Source organism: Sinohyriopsis cumingii, chromosome 4 (genome assembly GCF_028554795.1).
Source record: "Sinohyriopsis cumingii isolate HCF-2022 chromosome 4, ASM2855479v2, whole genome shotgun sequence".
NCBI classification, from domain to species: Eukaryota; Metazoa; Mollusca; class Bivalvia; order Unionida; family Unionidae; genus Sinohyriopsis; species Sinohyriopsis cumingii.
This window is the reverse complement of record NC_142964.1, coordinates 52343938-52367956: the sequence shown is the minus strand read 5'-3', so window position 1 is coordinate 52367956 and position 24019 is coordinate 52343938. Positions and strand designations below refer to the sequence as shown.

The window sequence follows — 24019 nt, the reverse complement described above, 5'->3', positions numbered from 1 at the left end:
TTGGCATGAATGCCTTTGAGTATTTCACAAATTAGTCTTGTAATTTGAATGAGCTTGGAGGACATTCTCCCACCACAAACTATCACTGCTGCCCTAACTTTAACAGACCTTCATGTCTTGATCTTTAGAAGGGGCAGAGGTAAATAAAATGGTCCCTTGACAGCTGCAACACTGCAAATGATGCTGATGTGGATGAAAATAGGATAAATATAGAAACCTTACTGCATCCATTTGACCTAGATTTCTTTGGCTCCTGGCTAATTACTTTTGCAGGTGCAGCCAGCTGGTTTAAAAATGTAGTCCTTAAAGCTGAATTTCTTAACAAAAGTTCACCAAGTGTCTTGACCAAATGCTGTTATATTTTACTGAGAGGTTCCAGGGTCTGTAGGAAATGCTTGTCTGACACAAGGCTCCAAACTACATGACAAGAGAGTTGGTAATATTACAGAATGACTCTTGTTTGCTATACTGTAAACAGTTACACTTAATTTTATATTTATAGGCTTGATAAAGTTTGCCATCCCATGGACCAGGTTGTTTTCCACCAGCATCCATGTAGAACTTCAAGATGTGTATGTGCTTGCAGGACCGATCACAGATCGCCAATATGACCCTGAGCTGGAAAGAGGGCTTCAAAATGCAATCAAAAGACAGATGCTTGAGGCCCTTAAAACTTCCGCTGTCCAGAATGTGGGTAAGTTATAAAATGATAACTTGTGATTTTGCCACCTAACTAGAATTTCTGGATTAGTTCAGTGAAATATTTCAGCATGTAAATTCAATGTGAACAAGTAAAAGTTTAATTAGGCTCCCCATCTTTACTAGCCAAGGTTCTGATATGTTAACCCTTTCTACACTTTGGAGGTTTGATCAAATATTTCTGTGCTTCAGGTCTGTGAATTTCATTGGATGCAGGGGCAAGTCACCACATTCAATCAAAATCAACTTGTTCAGTTTTGAATACTGTAGAAGTCGGGCACACATCTGGAATGGATTCATAATAAGCAATTTTCCACTGCCAGCTTGTATTTGTACAAATACGTGCTTTCCCTCAAATACACCTGTAATGGCTTCTCTCTGGTATATGGTCATACTTTCAATGTTAAATTTACATTGTATCTGTTTGAAGCCAATTGTCTCTACCATTTTTAGCTGATGTACAAAACATCACTGCTGTTACACGCTATTGGTTAGTTGGCATTACATACTAAAAAGAGGCAAATATGAAACCCAATAGATGTTGCTAGGACAAAGCGCTGAAATATCTGATCCATCCGCCATGTGTGGATAGTGTTAACATATCACAGCCTTGAATAGCAAAGATGAGTTTGACGTAACAACAAAGTAGATAGGGTTTACATGATGGAGTCTTGGCTTGCAGATATGAGTTTCATGCAACAAACGATTAACTTTGAATGGAGTAAACATGAAATTTGTTACTGAAAATTTGTTTAGAATAGATGATTCTTTGTTAGCTGTGGATACATTATTTTCCTGGTGTTTATTATAAACATGTTTCTTCAGTATTTTTCTCTATGTTAACACAGGAGGCCTGCATTGTGGATCTGTTAACAAAGACTTTGTGCTTATCTTTGGGCAAGGCATTTATTATGTCTGATTTTGACATAATTTGTAAAAATGGCGCATTATTTTCTCCTCAAACATAATTCGTCAGAGAATTATTGTATGTTTACTGCATCCATTACATGGTACCTAATAGTCCTAACAGTTCTGTATATTGATCTGTGCAAGGATAAAAAGGTCTTTCGATACAGGTGATCTTTTAAAACAGTGGTCTGTTATGTAAAATTTTACCTAACTTCTATGTCTAATGTTTTTATCAAGATAACTTAAGGGTTAGTGTCTCACCTGTACCAACAGAATGGTATGTCATAATAATACTTCTGTCAGGTAAGACAAAGTGTTTGAGGAACGCCTTTGCTATGTTTCCTTTCTTTGGAAGTTTTAATATATGTTGCTTTTTATGAGCATTGTCCCACAACAAGGATGACTTTACCAATATGTACAGTAAGAATAGCTATAATAAATATGTGAACTCTGACCTCAGAGTAGATGTATTCATTAATTAATCATTTTTCTTTTTGCAGTCAACACTGCAGATGAGGATCCAGGTTTCTTTGAAAAAGTGTACACATACATCATAAACAACCTTCAGGTAAAATGCATAGTAAAAACATCCATATATCATGGTACAGTTAGTGCCATATTATAGTGTTTCCCCCTTTCTTTGTGGCTACCCATACTGCAGTGAAAGGGTGGCCATATTGAAGGGGGTGGTTCACCTGAAAGATACAGAATGGTAAAATGCAATATGGTACTATTTTGTTGTTGGGTAAGATAGGTTATGGTAAGAATTGTATTGGAAATAAATTGAAAATTTCAAGGTTGATAATTGATTGATAATTGATAATCAACTCATTTTGATTAAAGATATTTGCAATATTTTATGGACTGTCATTTTTATGACAACAGTTAAACTGCTTGTGTTCTGGTAAAGTTTAATGGTTTAACTGTTTGTTTGTCATCTATCATGTTGTTGGTACTTAAATTATACTAAGCAATGGAAGGCCGTGTTATTTCATGCTGTTATTCACATGCTTTCCTTTTCGTGGATGATTTTGTATTAAAAAAATGTCATATAGTTAAAAACTTGTATGATTTATTTTTGATCATGGGAGAATCAAATACTATGGCTTTTCTGTCCATTGTTCAGGTTTTTTTTAATGGGCATGGCTACACAACTAGATATTCAGAATTGTAAATTGTTTGAGATTTACCAGAAACGCTTTAACAGACAAAATTTTTTAATATATTGAATTTATATGTTTTTTTTTGTTGGTTTAAATGACTGTCTTGTTGATAATGATATGAGCAGTAAATATGGATTATACTATAAGGGACATAATTGGCTCCAGTAATTGCTATTATTTTAACATGCATACAAAAGTCCTTTTTTCAGCAGAAAGCTTTAACTTTTCAAAATAATTGTTATAGCTCAGGTGTTCTTTTTTCAGTCTTCAAAATATATAGTTGTTAAAAATGTCTTTGCCAGCAAAAAACATACCTCCATTGGACACAGTTGTCTATTTTGGCTAAATTGAGTATATTCAAAGTTTTTTTTATAAAATGGTCACTTTAACTGAAAATCACGGCCATATTCCAGTATGGTGTGTATACAGTTTGTATTGTCAACATACTAAAGTATATCTTTGGTTCTCTAATTGAAATATTGATAAAAAATAAAACTCTAGTGGTGGGGTGTGCTTTTAACTTTAAAAAGGAATATTTTTAGGTCTGCAATTTTCAGAAATACCATGTTTCTATTTTTAGATGACACTTCAATTGAGAATAAAAATATCTTTTGATATCTTAGAGACATAGACTAGTAAAATATGAACTTAATTCTTGATTGAATGTGTATCAACAGAATCTCTAAATGTTCATAATTTGGCCAAAATGGGCATTTATTTCTGCTCTGACCTATTTTTGAAGGTTAATTTAAGCTAAATAAATATAAACCTTTCTTCCAGAAATTAATGCTTTTTATAGTGATGATAATTTTACATTTGTTTGAATGTTTAAAAAGTAAACCTATTGCAGGTCCAAAAATAGCCCTAATTGTGTGCTTTGCATCATGAAATGAGGAATATTTATGTTTATAGGTTTCCATTGGTAACATCCACGTACGATATGAGGACACTGTGACCAATCCAGACCATCCATTTGCATGTGGTGTGATGCTAAAGCACCTTAAGGCTCACACAACAGACTCGCGATGGCAGCGGGCCCAGGTGGATTCTTCATCCACACTGATCCACAAGGTAATAGCAGAAGTGTCGGCAACAATATAAATTCAATACCTGGACATGGGATAGGATAATTATATTGGATTTTTGTTAGTGCCAGCTAGTTTACCTACTGTGTATTCATTTGTCTGCCATCCATTGGGTTAACCTTCCAAATCATTGATCAAATCAGCAATGTTTACTCAAAATAAGGTAAGGTATAAAAAAATCCTTTGTATTTTGCCCAACACATATTCATACCTGTCAACCATCTTGAGATGAAAACCTGTGCACCAGACTAATAAAAACCTTACAAAGACCAAAGAAACCTTACACGAAAAAATGTATTCAAACATTATATAAGATCAGCTGTTTTAAAAAAACAAATGCCATAAACAAACTAATTTTACACACATTTACATAATTATTTACATTTCTGAAAATTTATTTTAATTTATTCGCTTGATTTTGAGTGTGTTTTAACACACACATGCCGTTATATGCAACACATGCACCCTTTGCACTTTTCAAAATGTAATCAGGATTTTAAAGACTGTACAGCAGGGGTCAGTGTTTATTTTACATTGTACAAATGATGTTAGTGTGTCTGCATTCAGGGACTGTATGTATTTGTTTCATCATAAAAAAAATCTCGTCACTGATCATATGTTAATACAGGTACACACTTATGAGGCAGGATGCAATAATCCTCAAACAGATCTTTAAGTGCTTCAAGATCCAGGTGTGGAGCAACTCAAAAACAAGAGTGTCGCTACCAGTAATAAAAAATGATCTGCAAGGTATTTTGAAAAACAAATTTTCAATGTGTAATATAAACTTCTTTGGATTTATCATGGTCTCATTATTACATATTTACTTTTGTCCCCCATAAACCAGTAGTCCTTTTTATTTTGTGTGTGTCAAAGTCTTAATGCCCAATAACGGCGCTGTGTAGCATGTTCCGATATTGATTAACATTTTCAGAATATCTTGCACACTTGGCATGCTACATCAGTACTTTTCTACACATTAAAGTTATAATGTTTTAGTCATACTTTACTTGTACTGATGTCTTTTTACTAATAAATTCAGATTCCCACACAAGCAAATGGACACGTTTTCTGTTTCCATTGGCCTACACTTTAGATGGCTGGAATGCGATGGAAGCTGGGAAAACTGGAATCAGTTAAAAGGATTATAAGAGTCTTGAAGCTATTTAAACACTTTCTTTAATATTAATATATTTTTATTCATTTTGGTAAAGAAGGATACTTCAACTTGACCTGATTTTTTGGCATTCCCAGCTTCCATCACTTTCCAAAGCATTTTAGAGTTATCCCCAAGTTGCTTGCACATAGCTAAAAAAAGATTCTGGATCGTGCTTGATTTAAAAAAAAGTTACATCCAGACTCATGGATTAACAAAAAAACAATTATTTGAAGAAAAAAAGTGAGTTTTTATAAGAAAAAACATACAAAATGGTTGTACAGCTGTACACTGACAAAAATGAAAAGAAAACAACATACAAATTACCGGTAACCCAAACAAGTTGACATTTATGCAAATTTTATCTATTGGCATGTTAGATGGGGGGTGGGGAAGACGGGTATTGCTATTACTGTGTGTCTATCTATATTCTTCTTGTCTATCTGTCTGTCCATAAATACATTAATTTATGTAGCAAAAATGAAATCTGACAATGAAGATTCTCCACTGGATTTTATCATATTTCTAAAAAAATGAATACTGTAACAATATACCCAAATACTGACTGGATGAAATTTTTTCAAATATAACGCTCTTTTGTCCATGCTATTTAGATATTTAGTAGTTTTATTCAAGGAGCTGTAAATATCCCCATGGATACTGACTGAAGAGATTCATAGCAGATATTAGCATAAATAATTGTAACCTTTTATGTATTATTTGTAAACTACGCAGATATCTACTCATATTTTATGACAGAACAGCACCAAAATGCCGATGTCATGTGATAACATTTTTAAATATTTTAGATTTTAGACACCAGCAAAACTTTTTAGACACAAGCACAACCTTGCAGTTTATCCATTAAAGATACACAATGTTTCATAATTTCCTTATGGAGCAAGTTTATGCTCATACACGAGGGGGTATTTTGAAACTGCATAAGTAAGCGTATTGTCTGCATTTCCAAAATACCCCCTCGTGTATGATTTTTTTTTTTTAATTTAAAAAATTGACATCTGTGAAGAACATTACTGTAAAATAGTTTGATTTGAATATTGAATGACTTATTGAAACAGAAAAATCTCAAACTTTAAAAAAAAAATTCTTCATAAAAAATGGGGGCAGAAAATGTCCATTATCATGAAACTAATTTTTTTGTGTAAAATTTGGAACTCTTTGGAGATGGATTAATTTGGCTGCAGTGGGGGAATGCTTTATAAACATAATCAAATTGTCATGCTGGTTACTCAAGACAGTATCCTTCTAAAAATATTTACTTTTTTCAATCAGTTTGTGCCATGCAGTTAATAATGTTGGCATTTGTGATTGCCAAAATCAACAATGTTGCTTAAAATTCTCGTATGGCAATACATTTAAAATATGAGCAAGTATTTGATGATTGAAAATTTAATTTGGAATTGTTTGTGATTTTGCTTGTAGATTTTCGCCTTGAAGTTGCAGATGTTTACTAGCAAAAAAACATTCTAACTTGTATACTTGATGTAACATTAAATTTCTTAAAAAACATTCTAACTTGTATACTTGATGTAACATTAAATTTCTTAAAAAACATTCTAACTTGTATACTTGATGTAACATTAAATTTCTTAAAAAACATTCTAACTTGTATACTTGATGCAACATTAAATTTCTTAAGAAAACATTCTAACTTGTATACTTGATGCAACATTAAATTTCTTAAAAAACATTCCAACTTGTATACTTGATGCAACATTAAATTTCTTAAAAAACATTCTAACTTGTATACTTGATGCAACATTAAATTTCTTAAAAAACATTCTAACTTGTATACTTGATGCAACATTAAATTTCTTAAAAAACATTCTAACTTGTATACTTGATGCAACATTAAATTTCTTAAAAAACATTCTAACTTGTATGCTTGATGCAACATTAAATTTCTTAAAAAACATTCTAACTTGTATACTTGATGCAACATTAAATTTCTTAAAAAACATTCTAACTTGTATACTTGATGCAACATTAAATTTCTTAAAAAACATTCTAACTTGTATACTTGATGTAACATTAAATTTCTTAACATAATAACAGCCAGAACTATAAAAAAGATCAGTAAAAAAACAAAGCTTGTATTTACATTAAAAGAAATCTGTCACAGAAATAGGGGAATTATCAAAGAGGGGAATTATAAAAAAAAATATAAAAAAAATAATGGTTAATTAGAGTAGCAGCTCAATCCAGAATTATTATAGAAAATTCCAGTGTGCATCCATGTTTCATAGAATCAGTAATTTTCATAGGAAAATGATGTGCCGAAAAGGAAATGCAACCACAGAGTACAGTGGTACCCATCTTATGTGGCCACCCTTTCTGCAGTGGGAAAGTGGCCTTATAACATGATTTCTCTGTGTGGGTTATTCCACAGAATTAATATTGACCTTGTTATGATCTTGACAAATAATATCCGGTCATAATCATCAAAGAGAAGAATTCAACAGTTGTGTGAAACGTCAGACTCTACCACAACATTGTAGGGCCCATCTTCTGTAATTTATTAACTTTAGTGATACATGAACTTTAGCCAACATGGAAACAGACATCGGTAGAGATAACCAGATTACTCACCTTACCATATGTATTCAATATTGGTTCTGGACACATATTAAAATAAAATTTGGCTGCTTGTGAGGGGAAAATTTTACATTTTAGCACTAATATGCTGGCTGCTGATTATTTTACAAGGTGGCCATTTTTGAACACAAATTCATCAGTGTCAATGGATATTGGTTGTAAAAAGATGGTTGGATGGAGGGATGCATTCAAGAGGGGGGCCACTGTACTGGTGATTTCGAGTACTGCTGTTTTTAAAAAAAACTTAAATGAATGCATTGAACTCATGTTACCCTAGTTTGATGTAAATAATCCAGTTCTAGATTTTTTCTGATTATTGGCTGGTAAGAGAAGGTTTACTACTCTGGAATATATATGTAGTTTCCCTAAACTTACAGGCTGCAAGATGAAATATGGTATAAAGTACATTTAGGCTCATGTACTGAACCCTGTTATCTCTTTGAAAACATAAGGGCATATCTAGCAAAAATTACAGGTGGATTTTTGTAATGATCATATAATCACAATTCTTCCCAACTTGAAAGGTAATAAAAGTAACTAAAGCTATTTGCATGGACTGATATATAAAAAAAGTTCAGTTTTTAAAAATATAATTAATAGTTTTGTTTTATTTTCTTAGCTTTTGTCTCTAGAAGAACTGTCAGTGTACTGGAATCCCTATGTCCCAGAGCAGCATTTACTGAAATCCAGGCTAAACACAGATGGGTGGAGGGTAGGTGTTTCCATTATCACTAATCTAGAGCATTCCTCTCTTAAAGGTACCGAGGTGTCAACAGATACCAGTTTGTGTAAATTGAAAACACTGGGGGTCAGACTGAGTAAAAAAACAACAACTTTGGTATCAAAAGTGGGGGTCAAATAAAAAATTTGAGGGCCTCTGAAGCATAAATGTAAAGGGAAAACACTACAGTTTTAGGCAGATTGTTCATCTGTTATTTGTTTTTTTAAAAATACAATTTTTCTCCAGGTATAATTTTAACTATTGATTCTTTAAAGTTTATTTTTTGGAATTAATTATTTCTTTCATTTGTCAGAGAAGTATATGCCATTTGATAAAACCATAACATATTTTTGATGTAACACATTTGCCATTTCTCCTTTGAATACATTCCCTGATCACATTAATCACAGAAATGTAAGCCCTACTACCTCCCTAATCCAGCCCTCCCAAAGACTTTTCTGGCAATATTATATAGACAAAGGACAGTAACTTTTGCCATTAACTCCCTTTGTTGCCTACAGTGGTGTTAGTTTAAGCTTTTGCTTGTGAACCGACAAAATGTCATTCAGATTGCCTCCTGAAACAAAGTGGATATTTGTGCTATTTCCATTCCATCATTGAGGATTTTGTTATTTTTTTATGTATTAGGGATTATTCTACAGGTGGAATACATTATTTTTGAATTTTGACTGTAATTATGTGAATTTTTTATCACTTACATGGACTTAGTTTATGCACTCTCTGAATGCATGGCTTTACCATGGATACATTGCATTAGAATGTGTTAAAGTTCATCTTTGCACACACTATTTATTTATTATGCTTGGTATAGCAGGTGTCTCTGAATTTTTAATGCAGTTAACTATGCATTTCTTTCTTTTTCTTCCCTTTCTTACTTTGTCATTTCAGAATCAGCTTTGAAAACTAAGTATGCTAAATGCAAGAATGCAAGCCAGTGAGAATCTCATGACTCTTGTCTTGATCTCATGACTCTTGTCTTGATCTCATGACTCTTGTTTTGATCTCATGACTCTTGTTTTGATCTCATCACTCTTGTCTTGCTTATACAAAGTGTATATCACTGGATATGTGCAGAATGTGCACCATGTTGACAAGAAACAGGAAGTGACATGGGAAATCAAAGGACCAAGAGTACTAATGTTTTTGGTCAGTCTTGTCAGGGATGCTGTTACATCTGGAGAATTTCAATATTTTGGGGGCATTTCCACCCTTTTCTAAGCAGCATAGTTGGTATAAATCCTTCATATGTCCAATCATGTTCTTTGAGTCTGTATGTCTAGGTGCAGGGGGTTTATAAATGACTTGAATGACCAGTTCTGTGTCCTTCCATCTCTCCCTGTTTTAGGTGAGAATTTCAACACTTTGGGGAGTTTTCACCCAATTCAAAGCAGCCCAGGTGTTCTAAGTTCCCCTGCATATCTAGGCATTTCCTTTTGACTTGAATGTTGCAGCACTTGGGGTTTATAAATGACCTGATTGAGTGGTGCCATCTAGCTGCATGGCAGTTTTGATGCTGTCTCAGCTGCCAACCGTACCGTCAAGCTCTCAATTCAGATTGTCTGCTGCATCTCAGATTTACTGCTGTCTCAGCCACCAACCATACTGTCAATCTCTCAACCCATACTGTCTGGCTGCATTTCAGTTTTGATGCTATTGGCTGCCAGCCTTACAGTCCAGCCATCTGAGTACTGATCACACCATCCAGCTTCACCTCAGTTTTGATGCTATGTTGACTGAAAGCTGTACCATGAAGCTGTCTGGCTGAAAATCCATACTGTTTAGTGACTGTATTGCTTCTATGACATATTCTTGTATGCCTCATCAAGTTGAGCCATGAAATGTTACCATTACCAGAGATCTTATTGACAGGGTATCCATCTGTCTCACATTACCATTACTTCAGCAGTTCAGCTGTCTACACTGCCATCCATATGCCTGACACCTAAACTGGCTGTTTTTATTTTTGACAAGCCGTCCATATCAATTCCATGACTACATTCTGCGGATACTCGCAGCTTACCCTCTAACCCTCAGCTTACCCACAGTTTACCCGCACAGCTAACCATTTACTGATAGCTTACCCTCTTGGACAACACTGTGACATTTTTTAGAGACAATGGCCATGCTTTTTTCAATGCTTCCAGGAATGTATTCTACAGACATTGATCATGATCCACCTGGACAACCCATTTGGAACAAATCTAGGAATTTGCTGAGAGTCTGTCTGCCAAGATCAGTGACATAGACAATTCCAAAGTCTTTTATTTTGGGAAGAATCAGCTTACAGCATTTTTTGCAATCTCGATAGTATAAGACCCATTCCAGTGCCTTCATCACAGATCTCCCAGCGTTAAATAAGTACTACACTGCAGTCAGTCTGTCATCACCTGTTTCTTTATGGTGGATAGAGACATTTTGAACACCACTTTGAAGCTTGTTCTCAGTGGCCACACCACAGTTGTTGGATTTGGCATATCTGGCAATTGTTCAGGCAAGGCCTGTAGTGCACATCCTGCCCAGATCCTCTGAACCCCCCTTGCTGTTCGTTGGAAAGATAGAGGACTTGCGAGGACATGCAGCTCAAGACCTGCCACTCCATCTCTCTGCACAGCAACGATAATCTTATAAATCATATCCAATTCACCCTCAATGATGTGATGACCATAGGCAAAGAGGATTGTTCACTGCTCAGCCAAAAAGCCAGGTGCAATCCCATTCCTATGAATGAAGACAATCTGCTAAACATTTCCGGAGGGTGTCTTATTAAGGGGATAGGAAACATATCTACCCCCACACCTTCTCTTGGTGCTGACTTGTGTCTCTGACTGCCTGAAGACAACCATCCTGTAGCATTGGATCGGTCTCTTTCTTCCAGGCGAGGGGGCAATCCCAATTGTCTCAGAGGGCCTTCAGTTCTTGTTTTGCCTACACACTCCCCTTTCATCCTGTCCATTCCTGACAGAAGTACCATGATACTGCTTTTGTAGCAAGAGATCCGGATGTTCATCAAAACTCTGGCAGTATAGATTGTTTGGAATCTTACAATTTCTGGATTTTTCCTCCAGGCCTTTTCTGATTAGGACAGCTAATGGCATTCAAGATGGAGTTGGCTAGATCAGTCTGCCTCTCCTTCCATCAGAACAATATCTTTGTCCATTCCATCAGTTGGTTCACCTTGGAATGGATTTTACACACCTCAACATGCTGTCTTTACCACCATTGAGTAGTCCGATTTGTCATCCTCTCAGAATCCATTTTAACACCTCTTGAACAGCCTCACCTGGATGTGACCGTGTGTACAATTACAGACAGCTGTAGATGAGCAACCCATCTCTAACCTGACTTTGACACTGTCGACAACCAGTGGGGTCCAGAGGATGCAGGTCTCCATATCAATGTCTTCAAGATGAAAGCTATCATTAAAGCTTTTCATTTTTGAAGTGACCATCTTCAGACTGAGATGGAGCTTATCATGTCAGAAAGCTCTATGCTGATGACATACCTTCTCAAACAGGGTAGTGCTAAATCATCCCAACTCTACATTCTGGCCTGGGCATTATGTCATTGGTGCCCACAATGAAACATCCACATCTAGATCAGACATATTCCCAGTAGACTAAGTGTCTTAGCCTATTTTCCATACAGAGTGGTCCCTCCAGCCATTGGTCTTTCATTAGATTTGCCAGCTATGGGTGCATGCAGTGATTGATCTTTTTACAACTAGGTGGAATCATAAACTGTTCACCATTGTTTCACCATTATTGGATTGGTCTGTTGATGATCTTTCTCTCAGTTTGGAGGGTCTATGGCCCTTTGCCTGCCCTCAATGCACTTAGTTCCAAGATTATATAGAATTGAGGGGCCAGGAGTGCAGTAATGATTCTGATTGCTCCTCTCCTCTGGGACAAATCCTGGATCAGCGATCTTCTCGATATAGCGTTAGATTTATCCAGACAATCCTGACCAGGCCAAATCTTCTCTACCAGCTTTGAACTCATATGTTTTGTCCTTGCCTGGACCATCCTTTCCTTTAGACTATGTTCTTGTCTGGAGAGTCTTGCAGCAGAAACAATTCAACACTTAAATCACAGAAAGAGTTTTATGAGCTGGAAGCCCCTCCAATTTAAGGCTTACGAATGGAAGTGACACATTTTCAGGGACAGTGCAAAGTAAATAAAATATCCCTGAAGAAACTCTGTCCCACATGTAGCTGACTCTGCCTGTTTGATGAGAAAATGTTGGCTCTGATTACAATTAAGGGCATTCCATTATCATGGCAGGGAGGATCCTGCTCATAACAATGATGTCTCTGACTTATTGTCCAACTTAGACTTTGCATTGGCTTTAATCACTCACATTGATTTCCTAAGTGAATTCTTTTTTTTGAATTCTGACTTGGTTAAATTTAAACAAATTCAAGCCTTTAGCTGCTACCTCATTGAAGCTACTTTCACACAAAACCTCTTTTCATGATAGTGTTTGCTTCAGCATGCAGAGTCAGTGAATTACATTCCCTCCCTGTTGACTCATCCTACCTTTAGTTTTGATGAGATGGCTTGGCACTCATTATGACACAACCCAATTTTGATGGAATTGTTTGCCAACAGTGGGCAATCAAAAGTCATCATATTACCTGTCTTGTATTAACACAACCCAAGAGGCTTTTTCAAATGGGTACATGTGTCCAGACTTTATCTGAAGCAGACTGAGCCAGGTAGTGGAGCTCAAAGATGCCTCTTTCTCCCAGTCAAACCTTGGAAAGAGGAAATAACCTCCCCATCCCTCTGATGTTTGTTGAAGTTGGTATATGAACTGCATACTCTGACATATCACTTGAACATAGTTGCCTTGAAGATCACTGCTCAAAATATATGAGCAGCCTCTATGAACCTTCAGACCCTAAAAATATAACATAACCCCTCAAGCCCTGAAAATATAACATAACCCCTCAAGCCCTTTCATCATGGCTGAAGTTGGTAATACATATGGCTTATTCTGACTTACCACCAGAACTGAGTCACATCATGAAGATCTCCACTCAAGAAATATTTGCAATCTTTGCAAGCCGTGCCTTTGACCATGATGTGTCTATCAGACATATTATTGAACTAGTCCATTGGCATGCACAGTCAGCCATTTTGAGTTTTTATCATAGAAGACATGGACACTAGACCCAGTTGACACCAGCACAAATTCAGGAATAGCACTTACACAGCTTTTGCAGGATTCACCTGGAACCTTTATGTGGTAAGAAGATCTCATTATTTCTCCTTTCCATACAAACCATGTCGCCTGCAGTGGGCTGCTTGCAATTAGGGGAGTGAGTTGACCTTAATATGGGGAATCCAATTTTCTACCCTCAAAAGGCACCTGGTGTATAGGTTGGATGCTCAACATTCCCTCTGTCTGTGATCTGTTTGGGAACATATTTGAAGGAGAAAGCAAGTTTTTTGTTTTAGTAAATTATCTTTCTCTTAGAAGACTTATCACATTACTTTAATACCCTCCCATCCTCCCTGCATGTAAGCATCCTGTTAAGTGATGGTCCGCTCAATTTAAACTAGTGCCACCTGTAGGTTGCAAGGGAGTTAATGGGCAACTGTTAATTACCCTTTGTCTATTTATAGACAGAGAAGACAAAGTTTCATCTTTGGGAGGGCTGAATAGTAGGGCTTATATTCCTAAAATTAATGGGATTAGGTAAGTATTGTAGGAAAAAATAATTGATTAATATATTTGGCAAAAACATGAGATAAAGCATAACACTTGGGCATCAAAACTCTTATGGCACTTTACAGGACACAACAATTGTCAATTTTATTGTATGAAAATATAATCTTACAGTTTTATTTTTATTTCAAATGTAGTTTGTGAGACAATTTGTATAGTTTCAGTGTTTTGCTTGTCAAAATAGAGGGCCATTATTGAGCTCTTTTACAACTTCCAGAAAAATTGGACATATATGTAGAACATTTGTGCTGGATCTTGTTTATTCAAAAGATGTTCAAGAGCAGTTTACCATCTAGCAGATATTTTTTATGGATGTTAGATTTGGCAATTTCATTTGTAAACTTTGACTAATTTATTTTTTATATTGTAAATAGAGTTGTTATTTCAGGTGCTAAATTTTGAAGAGATTTATTTTTTGGCAGTCAAACTCTGATACTGTTAAATTGCCAAAATGTGTCTGTTGCTACAATTTCCTTCTATATGGTATCAGTTTATCCATATGTGCCTTTTATGGGTTTTGTTTCATCAACTCCATTTTGAACAGAGTTTTGGCCCTTGATAATAATGCCAGAATTTCACATATGATGTTGGTTGTAACTGGTTTAGCTCCAGAATCATTTTAATTCGATTTGGAATAGGGTTTCAGAGCTATCAATCAGCTTTACAGTGTGAACATTGCTTTATAGATGTAAATCTGTCTTGTTGGACATTGTCTCATGTAATCCATTTTTGACAGAGTTATGGCCAATGTAAATCAGCCTCATATATTTAAATTGGAGGTTGGTTGTAATTGGTAGTTCAAGAACTACTCTACATATTCTGATACAGTTTAATGTGAATATATTTTTTGGACTTAGATGTTTCTTTCTTGGGTTCTATCTCATATACTCCATTTTGGACAGAGGTATGGCAATTGTTGGCCAGCTTTGTATCTTACATGTGATGTTGCTTGTATTGACCAGTCCTTGATTTGTTACTTGTATTGACCAGTCCTTGAAAGAGATGGCTTTTAAACTTTTCATTTCAGCATTTAGGGCAGTTGTGGCTCCTGAGTGCCAATCAACTCCTAAATTAGATTTCCCAATGGAAGTTTTTGTATTAAAGGCCATAATTGTAGTGACTAGGGCTCTTTGTGATCCAGATTGTACTAATAGCTCTAGTTGCTATCTGGTAAACACAATGGTTTCATTATTTTAATTCATGCCAATCTTCTCTTGTTGGTTTCAGAATTTGCTGAAAACTGCAATTGACTCGCATCAAATTTTTGAAGAAGAGTTCGATTTCAGTAAGTAGTGTAGTGGTACATTATATAAATACTACAACATTTATTTCAGTATCTATTAAGTTTCAGACATTTTATGCATATAAAAATATTTCCTTTTTGGGCTCATTAGAATAATCATTTGCTATAATATTTGAGATATTTATTGCCTGAACCTTATATGCCGAGATACAATGATAAACATTTTCATGTGATTTCTCTCCAGTTTCTTGTTTTTATCTCTGAAAAAGGGTTGATGTTATAACTAGATGATGTTGTTAAACAGACTGCATTCTTTGAGTGACAGACATACTGTTGGCTGGAGAATAATAATGATAATAATAATAATAATAATAGTAATAGTATTAGACATAATTGTCTTTATTTATTGAGGGTAACTCAGTCAAGTACAACTGATCTTTTTTGAGGCCCTTGGCTATATAGAAAATGTACAAAGTACCATCACTCACATAAAAGGAAACCTTTTCTCATGCATGCATGTTCTCATCTCTCACTCTCTTTCTGTGGCACCTGCACAGAGATTACTAAAATATATTAGGGATGCAAGTCATTTAATTTCATTTCTAAATTATTATTTCATCCATTTAGTAACTGTTTTGAAATGTAGAAATGGAGGGGGACTTGCTTGACTTCGTTTGGTCCCTTCTTCAGGCTTTAGGATGTAGAATAGGCTTATTTTAACATTCTGCATGTGATGAGAGACTAGTGGTAGTATAAGTCATACTGGCTAGGATGCTGATTTCCTGACTTAAAGGATGCAGGTTCAAATCCTACCTTTGGATTAACCTGGGTCAGTTAACATTGTGTGTTCTTGGGCAAAGCACTTCCAAGAGCCTTGACACTAAAAAACCTTGTATTTCTGTGCCATAAACTGTCTAGACACCTCAATTTCATATGGAATGCAACTTCATGACAGTGAGCCTCAGCATTAAAATTTTCTCTTGATTAATTCGGTGTTTGCTTTTGGAATTTTGAAATTTCTTGAAGAAAATGAGTTTAGAGTTGATGTATTGACAGATTCTCTGAAATGAAACATATCATTTATATACTTTTAATTGTATTTATATAAAGCCTTTAACATTTGCCTTTTTATCTTCATATTATTGATACTATCTGCAGTATGTATTACTGGTTCATACAATATACTTCTGAAGGCACTTTTGGGGAATATAAAAATCTTTATTAAATTTTCCTCAGAACAATTTTCCAGAATTACATTATAACAATCATTGTGAGGGGGGACTTAACTTGTATAAAGTAATTATGTGTTTTTGGTCCCATGAGTTTAATCCACAACACACATTCCCATAATTCATTTTTAAATCTCAGCATGAGCTACACTCAGCATATCTTCATAAGATCTTTCTGTAGATGTATTAATATTTTAATTTAATAATAGATTTCCCAGGATTTCTTTACCCTATATACATCTTTTGTTTTTTAAGTGAAAGTTTTTTGTATCTTTTTAAATATTTATTGGAATACAAATTATACAGATATACAATAATGATTCTCAACAGCTCCTGAAGATTTTCGTTTAATGTTGTCTTTGAGGTGGAGGTGACTGGAGGCCTCGGTGAAAACCACTGACTTAAGATGATCATTTGAGCAACCTGTTACTTATCAGAACTTGGGATTGACCCTGGGACTATGAAGTTGCAAAGCAGGTGCATTACTGCTGTGCAGTCTATGACCATTTTTATAATAGTTATAATTATGGTATGGCCATTGTGAAAAATTCTTCCTGGGTAAACAAAGCAGAAGTGTAATTTTTATGACCAATATAGTCTAGTCCCATTATAATGGTCACCTTTCTTCCAAAGTTGAAGCCAGTTTTTGGTTTTTCTGTGATTTTTTTCATTGACATTTTGTCTTCATTTAAGGCTCTCTTCCCTTGAAAAATCAAAATAGTTGCTCTTTAAGGGAGATTTCAGTGTATTTTACTGTGTTTACTCAAACTTATCCATACCATGACACTTCAATCTTTCAGTTGTTGAGCCAGTATCTGCCCAGACCCGAGTCATCATAAGCAAGGACAACAATCTCACTATGCCAAAGATTTTTTCTGACATCACACTTCAAGAAATTGAGATTCTGTTGTCACGTCAACAAGTAAGTCTATTATCTCTGTATCTCCAGAACATTTTTTCAGATACAGGCATGCCTTAATTTTGAAAAGAAATTAGACAAAATGAGATCTCAATAAATGCCATTGATAGCACATATAGGTTTTTGTGACCTATGCTCCCAGCATTGACAGCTGTTGCTTATTGCAGTTGATCAAGTAAAATTAAGATTGACCAGTCAGGAGAATAGTAAGCTTTGGGAGTATAATGCCTTCACAGTATGAATGCACAGGCAATTAGTGTAAACAAAGTGTCTTTAGTTAACTGACAAGGTGTCAGTAATAAATGATCTAAACATCATACTTTTACAATGAAGACAGTTGGTACAATTTTCCAATAAGGACAGAAGCTGCTCTGTACCCATTAGGGTGTAATAGACTTGGTGCATAACAGTAATAAAAACAAAACTCTACATGGATATTGTGAATGCACTGTATTGTTAACCACTCATTCGTTGTCACATTTAGACTGGTACACATATGTACATGCTGTCCATTTGGAATTTTATGGATCTCTATGGCTCTTGTCAGATAGTTTTCCCAAATATGGACATTGCCACCAGATATTTGTGACAGTTATGATAAAAATTATGAAAACATTCAAAGGAGATATACAAATTGTAACAGTAACAGTGATATTCTTAATATTAAATGAACCGGAAAATGTGTACTTTTTGGTTCATGATAACAAATTTCCTAATTTTTAGTGTCATTCTTATTTCTTTCAGAAAATTAAGTAATTTCACCCAACAACAGTATTTTGTACTACTCTACTGTTTTATTTTTGTTATACAACAAGTGGACTTAAAACATTAAAATGACATAACACTTGATCAAAGGGACTTTCTGGTCAAGTCCAATGGTAAAGTGTTATGTGATAAGCTCCTTAAACATGTGTTGGAAGATGATATAGATAGTTGTTGTTACTGTTATCTTTTCTCTTTTTTTATTTGCTATGCATATTTTGTTGTAAAGGTGTCACCTGTGCTGACACAACACTACATGTTACAAAAGCACATGGTGTAAGGGACTGATGACAACAGTGTCTATAGTATAGACCAAAGGGAAATCATTCAATTATTGGCTTATTTACACAATGTAGAGTATATATTGTTATGATATTCATCTGTTACCGATTGGGCTTCTAATCAGTTATTTTAGTTGTCTGCAGTCAGCCAAACTTTGTGTATTGTACATGTGGTCAGAAACAACCCTACTGATTTTGGGCTCAAAAGCTCAAGGGTCAAGGTCATTGAGTGAAACAGTTACAGTGTCTGCACAATGCCTAGGGTTCTCCACCATCACAGTTACTTTGAGGATGTATTTCCATTGGTGTAAAGAAAAGCCCTATTAATTGCAGGATAATAAGGTCAAAAGTCACGGTCATTGTAACTGAAAGAACATACTGGCTTTTATAGAGCTGTGGGTAATATACTTAAGCACAAAATAAAATATCCTGTATGATGTACAGTCTTCAAGATATTTAATGTCTCACTTAGACTATGCTTTTGGATGATGGCATAAGCAACTATAATTTCACCTTTTCATCTTTTCTTTCTTCTTTTGAACAGTTTTTAAACCTGCTGAGTTTGAATGATTCTTTCAAACTGATGAGGATCAACCAGAGATATAGGAAGTACCACCCCAATGTCCCACTGAAGATCAGCCCCAAATCATGGTGGCAGTATGCATATAATGCCATTGTGGAGGAGTTCATTCGACAGTACTCCTGGGAACGAATCAAGGAACACAGGTTCATATTCTTACATGCAATTCAAATTTTGTTATGTCTACAGTGCTGTTGTACATAGGCAGAGTTTTTACCATGTGTAAAAAATATGTTTCAATTTACACATGAAAGCATGCATGCAGAGATAAACCTTACATATAAATATGACCAGAAATCATGTCTACATTGACTTTACATGTAAATATGAACATATATATATAACATATATAATAAATATTGCAGATCATGCATAAATGAAGAGAACTGTACAATACTTCTTTATTTTTGTAAAACCTTAGGAAGGACTGTTGGAGGGAATTTGGGGATGAATAATTTTGACTGGAGGATAATTTATGTTAAATTAAAATTATTTCAAATTAAAATTTGTTGTTCTTTTTTGATTGAGGAAACATATCATAGGTTCGTAGGAGCTATTGTGATACACCTTTTTCTTCACTTTTTAGGATCAAATATCGCAAGTATAAAGAACTGTACAAGAAGAGTTTGGAGCACCCAGACCATGAGTCCATCAAGTCCAAACTGCGAGAGCTGGAGGAGGGATTGGATGTTGGAAACATACTTATGGCGAGGGAACAGGCCAAAACAGAGGTTTGTAACAAAACATCCAAGCCATTACTTTGCAAACTATTTGAGCACAAAAGTTGAACTTAAACTTCAAGTTCAATAGTTAGGGAAATTTTCTTTGATTGTTTTAAAATTAAAATCTTAAATTGTCAGGATTGTTTGTTCAACTTTGATTTCTCTTTCTCATTATTATTTATCAATAAATCTTGGATTTATCTAAGAATGACATCTGATTATGGGAGATTGAACCAGATTTGCAGTTGTGTGCTCAAAAGGGTTTCAAACATACATTGTAGGTGGCCTATTTGTCGCATGAGTTTTCTGAGTTCAAAAACTTGTGCTGAAGCTTTAAGTTGAAATCACATTTAAAATCCTTGGATGGTGTTGAAATTTGATATAGATGTAATTATACTAAAATGATACTTGATTTATAATGATTCAAACTATTATAAATTAAGTTATTGATGATAATATTTGTTACCTTTGAATTATGTATATTCATTTTCCAGTATTTTTAGTCAATACTAATTGGAAAATAAGTCTGTAAAGTACAAATTTAGAGGAACTTGATCTTGTCAATATTTTGATGGCTTACAAACAGTTGCAGCCAGTTGTAATACACATTTCTTGTTGGTCATGGACAGATGTGTGTTTTGTTCAGACCAGCTGTATTACACATTTCTTGTTGGTCATGGATGGACAGATGTGTGTTTTGTTCTGACCAGCTGTATTACACATTTCTTGTTTGTCATGGATGGACAGATGTGTGTTTTGTTCAGACCAGCTGTAATACACATTTCTTGTTGGTCATGGACAGGTGTGTATTTTGTTCAGACCAGCTGTATTAGACATTTCTTGTTGGTCATGGTCAGATGTGTGTTTTGTTCAGACCAACTGTATTACACATTTCTTGTTGGTCATGGACAGATGTGTGTTTTGTTCAGACCAGCTGTATTAGACATTTCTTGTTGGTCATGGACAGATGTGTGTTTTGTTCAGACCAGCTGTATTAGACATTTCTTGTTGGTCATGGACAGATGTGTGTTTTGTTCAGACCAGCTGTATTACACATTTCTTGTTGGTCATGGACAGATGTGTGTTTTGTTCAGACCAGTTGTAATACACATTTCTTGTTGGTCATGGACAGATGTGTGTTTTGTTCAGACCAGCTGTATTAGACATTTCTTGTTGGTCATGGTCAGATGTGTGTTTTGTTCAGACCAGCTGTATTAGACATTTCTTGTTGGTCATGGACAGATGTGTGTTTTGTTCAGACCAGCTGTATTAGAAATTTCTTGTTGGTCATGGACATATGTGTGTTTTGTTCTGACATGAAAGTTTATATGTAATTCAGTGATCATGGGCCCATTAACTTGGAAAGGACTTATCAGGAGTCTCCTGACAGCAGTTGCAACAATTGAAATGGAGCTTGGAATTACAGCTGGTGGTTAACAGAGTTTGATCGTTGATCGTTCACTTAACCTAGGATAGTTCCATTGAAACCTTGTTATAGGAAGTTGAAATTGGATTTGAATTTTGAATTTTTGTGATGACAGTAAAAACACCCTAATTTCCAGGACTGCAGAGAGATAATAAAGAATGAAGTGTGTGATAGAATGTAAATATATTCCCATTTATGATGATGTTCAATATTTACAGCTAATGATATGGTGGCATGAAGAAAGTAGATGGGATACTTTATTCATCAGTATGCCGAAATGAAGAGTCTGTGAAATAAATGTTTATGTCATGAACTTACCTATACTTAGTCAGATACTTAAGATAGGGGAGGGTGAATGTTTGGGCAAGCAATAATCACTCAAAGAATGAAGACAAACAGTAGAAAATACTCAAATAACATTACATTTATTGACATATGACACAAACAATGCACATTTCTCCATACACTACCCTTTGTGATGATAAAATGTTAAAATGAAATTAGATTAATAGAAACTGATTGTTATTCAGCTCTCTTTTAATTGTACAATTCTGTCATTGCACTACATTAGGAACTCACCAAGGTCAGTTTTCCCACCTGTATTCTGATCGGAATATCACTCCAGTTTGTCTCTATGAATTTATACAGTTTATCATCCCTATGTCACCAATATATGTATATTTAATATATATATTTATGTATTCTTCATGGAATAATAGCTAAATGTGGCCACAGTTGAACTCTATTTACTGTTCCAGGTTTTGACACTGTATTTTTGCTTTTCTGCTCACATTTTGAATCTTCCCTCAACAAGCCAAGATGCTCAATGAGGCCCTTATAGAGATGCGCACTCCTACACTTCCAGTTCACTCTTCACCAGACAAAATGCTTGGCGAGGTCTGTGGAGTCACACACATCCTTCCTGCACTTTGAATCTAAGCTTCACTGGCCAAAACACTCGGCAAGGGCTATGGGGTCACACATCCCCTACTTCCTGCCTGCCAGCTCACCTGCACCCTCCACTTATCTCTGACTGACTGCTTTATATTCTCAAAATACATAATTGTATGTATGACGGCTTATTTTCCATGCAGCATGGGTATCTTGCAGGAACAGGCTTTTCCTTAAAATCGTGATGTCAGTATAGGTCAGTGAGTATTATCTATGTTCACTCTTGGGAACACATTGTGCCCAAACAGTTAATTTGAATGGGTTTGTGTGACTGTGTAGACACTGCTTGTATTTTGTTTGAAGAAAGATCTTCATGCTGATTTTAATGCATGTAGAGTGAATTAAGATTTATTGGTATAAATTATTAGCAATACCTAGTTCTTATGATAGATTCATGGTGATTTTTCTTTCTCATTTTAATTCAGTTTGCACCAGAGAGATTGAAAAAGAAGAAGAAAGAAAAAGGCTGGTTCAGCAGCTGGTTTGGTGGAAGCAGTGATGAGGAGGATGTGGAGATAAAGATCATGAAGGAGGATGGAGGTACAGAATCTGAGATGCTGTCATATGATTTTAGCATCTCTATCTTCAGTTATAATTATCAGATGGCAGATTATAAACATTGCAACTTTCTGTTATGCAAATATATATTTTTTTTCATTCTCAAATTTTAAGTTAATTAATATTACTCTCTGCTGGGCTGGGGTCACCCATGGCAGATATTTAACTACATTCACAGAGACAGTTGTAATTGACTCTTCTTTCCTTGAACAAGCTGCAATTAGCTGTTCTGACTACCTATAGTATATCTTATTCTAGATGATAGGTAAAAATATATATACATGAAAAGATGTATATATGTGTGTGTGTGTGTGTGTGTGTGTGTCTCATAATGAGATATATATTTTAATCCCTCAAATTGTCAACATTGTTTGAATTCAGTCTACGTTGTAAGGAAGGTTGTATGTCAAAGTTCATTGATTCATTTATAAAAGAGAATTACTGGAATGTGTAGTGCCCAAATTTCATCACTAAGCTTTTGTTTATAACTAAGACTGGATTTTGATTTGCTGTTTAGATTGGCTATCCCAGTTGAGTGTGGAAGAGAAAAACAGACTGTATCAAGGAATAGGCTATGATGTCAATGCGAAAACTTTCAAAATGTCAAGAGAAGTGAGTACTGAAAAGTGTAATTTATTTTGTCTTACCTGTAAATAATGTGATGTATGTATCACTTCCCCAGTTGACGTAAACAAAAGTAGGAGTTGCAAATATTATGTGTGATTTTCGTGCATTTGGTTGAATATTTTGGTGACTTGTTAAGAATTATCTTCAATCCTGCAATTGCTCCTCCTAAAATATACTTTTTAATTAAAGTGGTCTGTCTTGAGAAGCCCTTGAGAGAGGCCACCCCTGATCAGAGACCCCTTAGTCTGACACCAGAATGGTACATTTTTTATTAGTCTGGCACAAAAATGATAAATTTTTACATTTATTCTGGCACCAAAATAGTACATTTCTAGCAATAGTCTGACACCAAAAAGTACATTTGTAATATTAATCTCACACCAAAATAGTACATTTTTAACATTAATCTGATACCAGTATGGTACATTTTTACCATTAGTCTGATACCAAAATAGTACTTTTTTAACATTAATCTGATACCAGTATGGTACATTTTTACTGTTAGTCTCATACCAAAATAGTACGTTTTTAACATTAATCTGATACCAGTATGGTACATTTTTACCATTAGTCTGATACCAAAATAGTACGTTTTTAACATTAATCTTACACCAGTATGGT

At 35.0% G+C, this 24019-nt stretch overlaps 1 protein-coding gene across 1 annotated transcript in view; it reads left to right on the top strand.

Moving 5' to 3' along the window:
* Positions 1–24019, top strand: part of LOC149801160 (intermembrane lipid transfer protein VPS13A-like) — a 354720-nt gene that overhangs the window by 45718 nt on the left and 284983 nt on the right. Inside the window, exons 4-13 of the mRNA XM_089956772.1 lie at positions 503–694; positions 2109–2176; positions 3684–3842; positions 8248–8340; positions 15328–15385; positions 17373–17494; positions 19079–19260; positions 19701–19845; positions 22639–22753; positions 23289–23383. Coding sequence (XP_089812898.1) covers positions 503–694; positions 2109–2176; positions 3684–3842; positions 8248–8340; positions 15328–15385; positions 17373–17494; positions 19079–19260; positions 19701–19845; positions 22639–22753; positions 23289–23383 — 1229 coding nt within the window. The remainder of the gene's footprint in view (positions 1–502; positions 695–2108; positions 2177–3683; positions 3843–8247; positions 8341–15327; positions 15386–17372; positions 17495–19078; positions 19261–19700; positions 19846–22638; positions 22754–23288; positions 23384–24019) is intronic.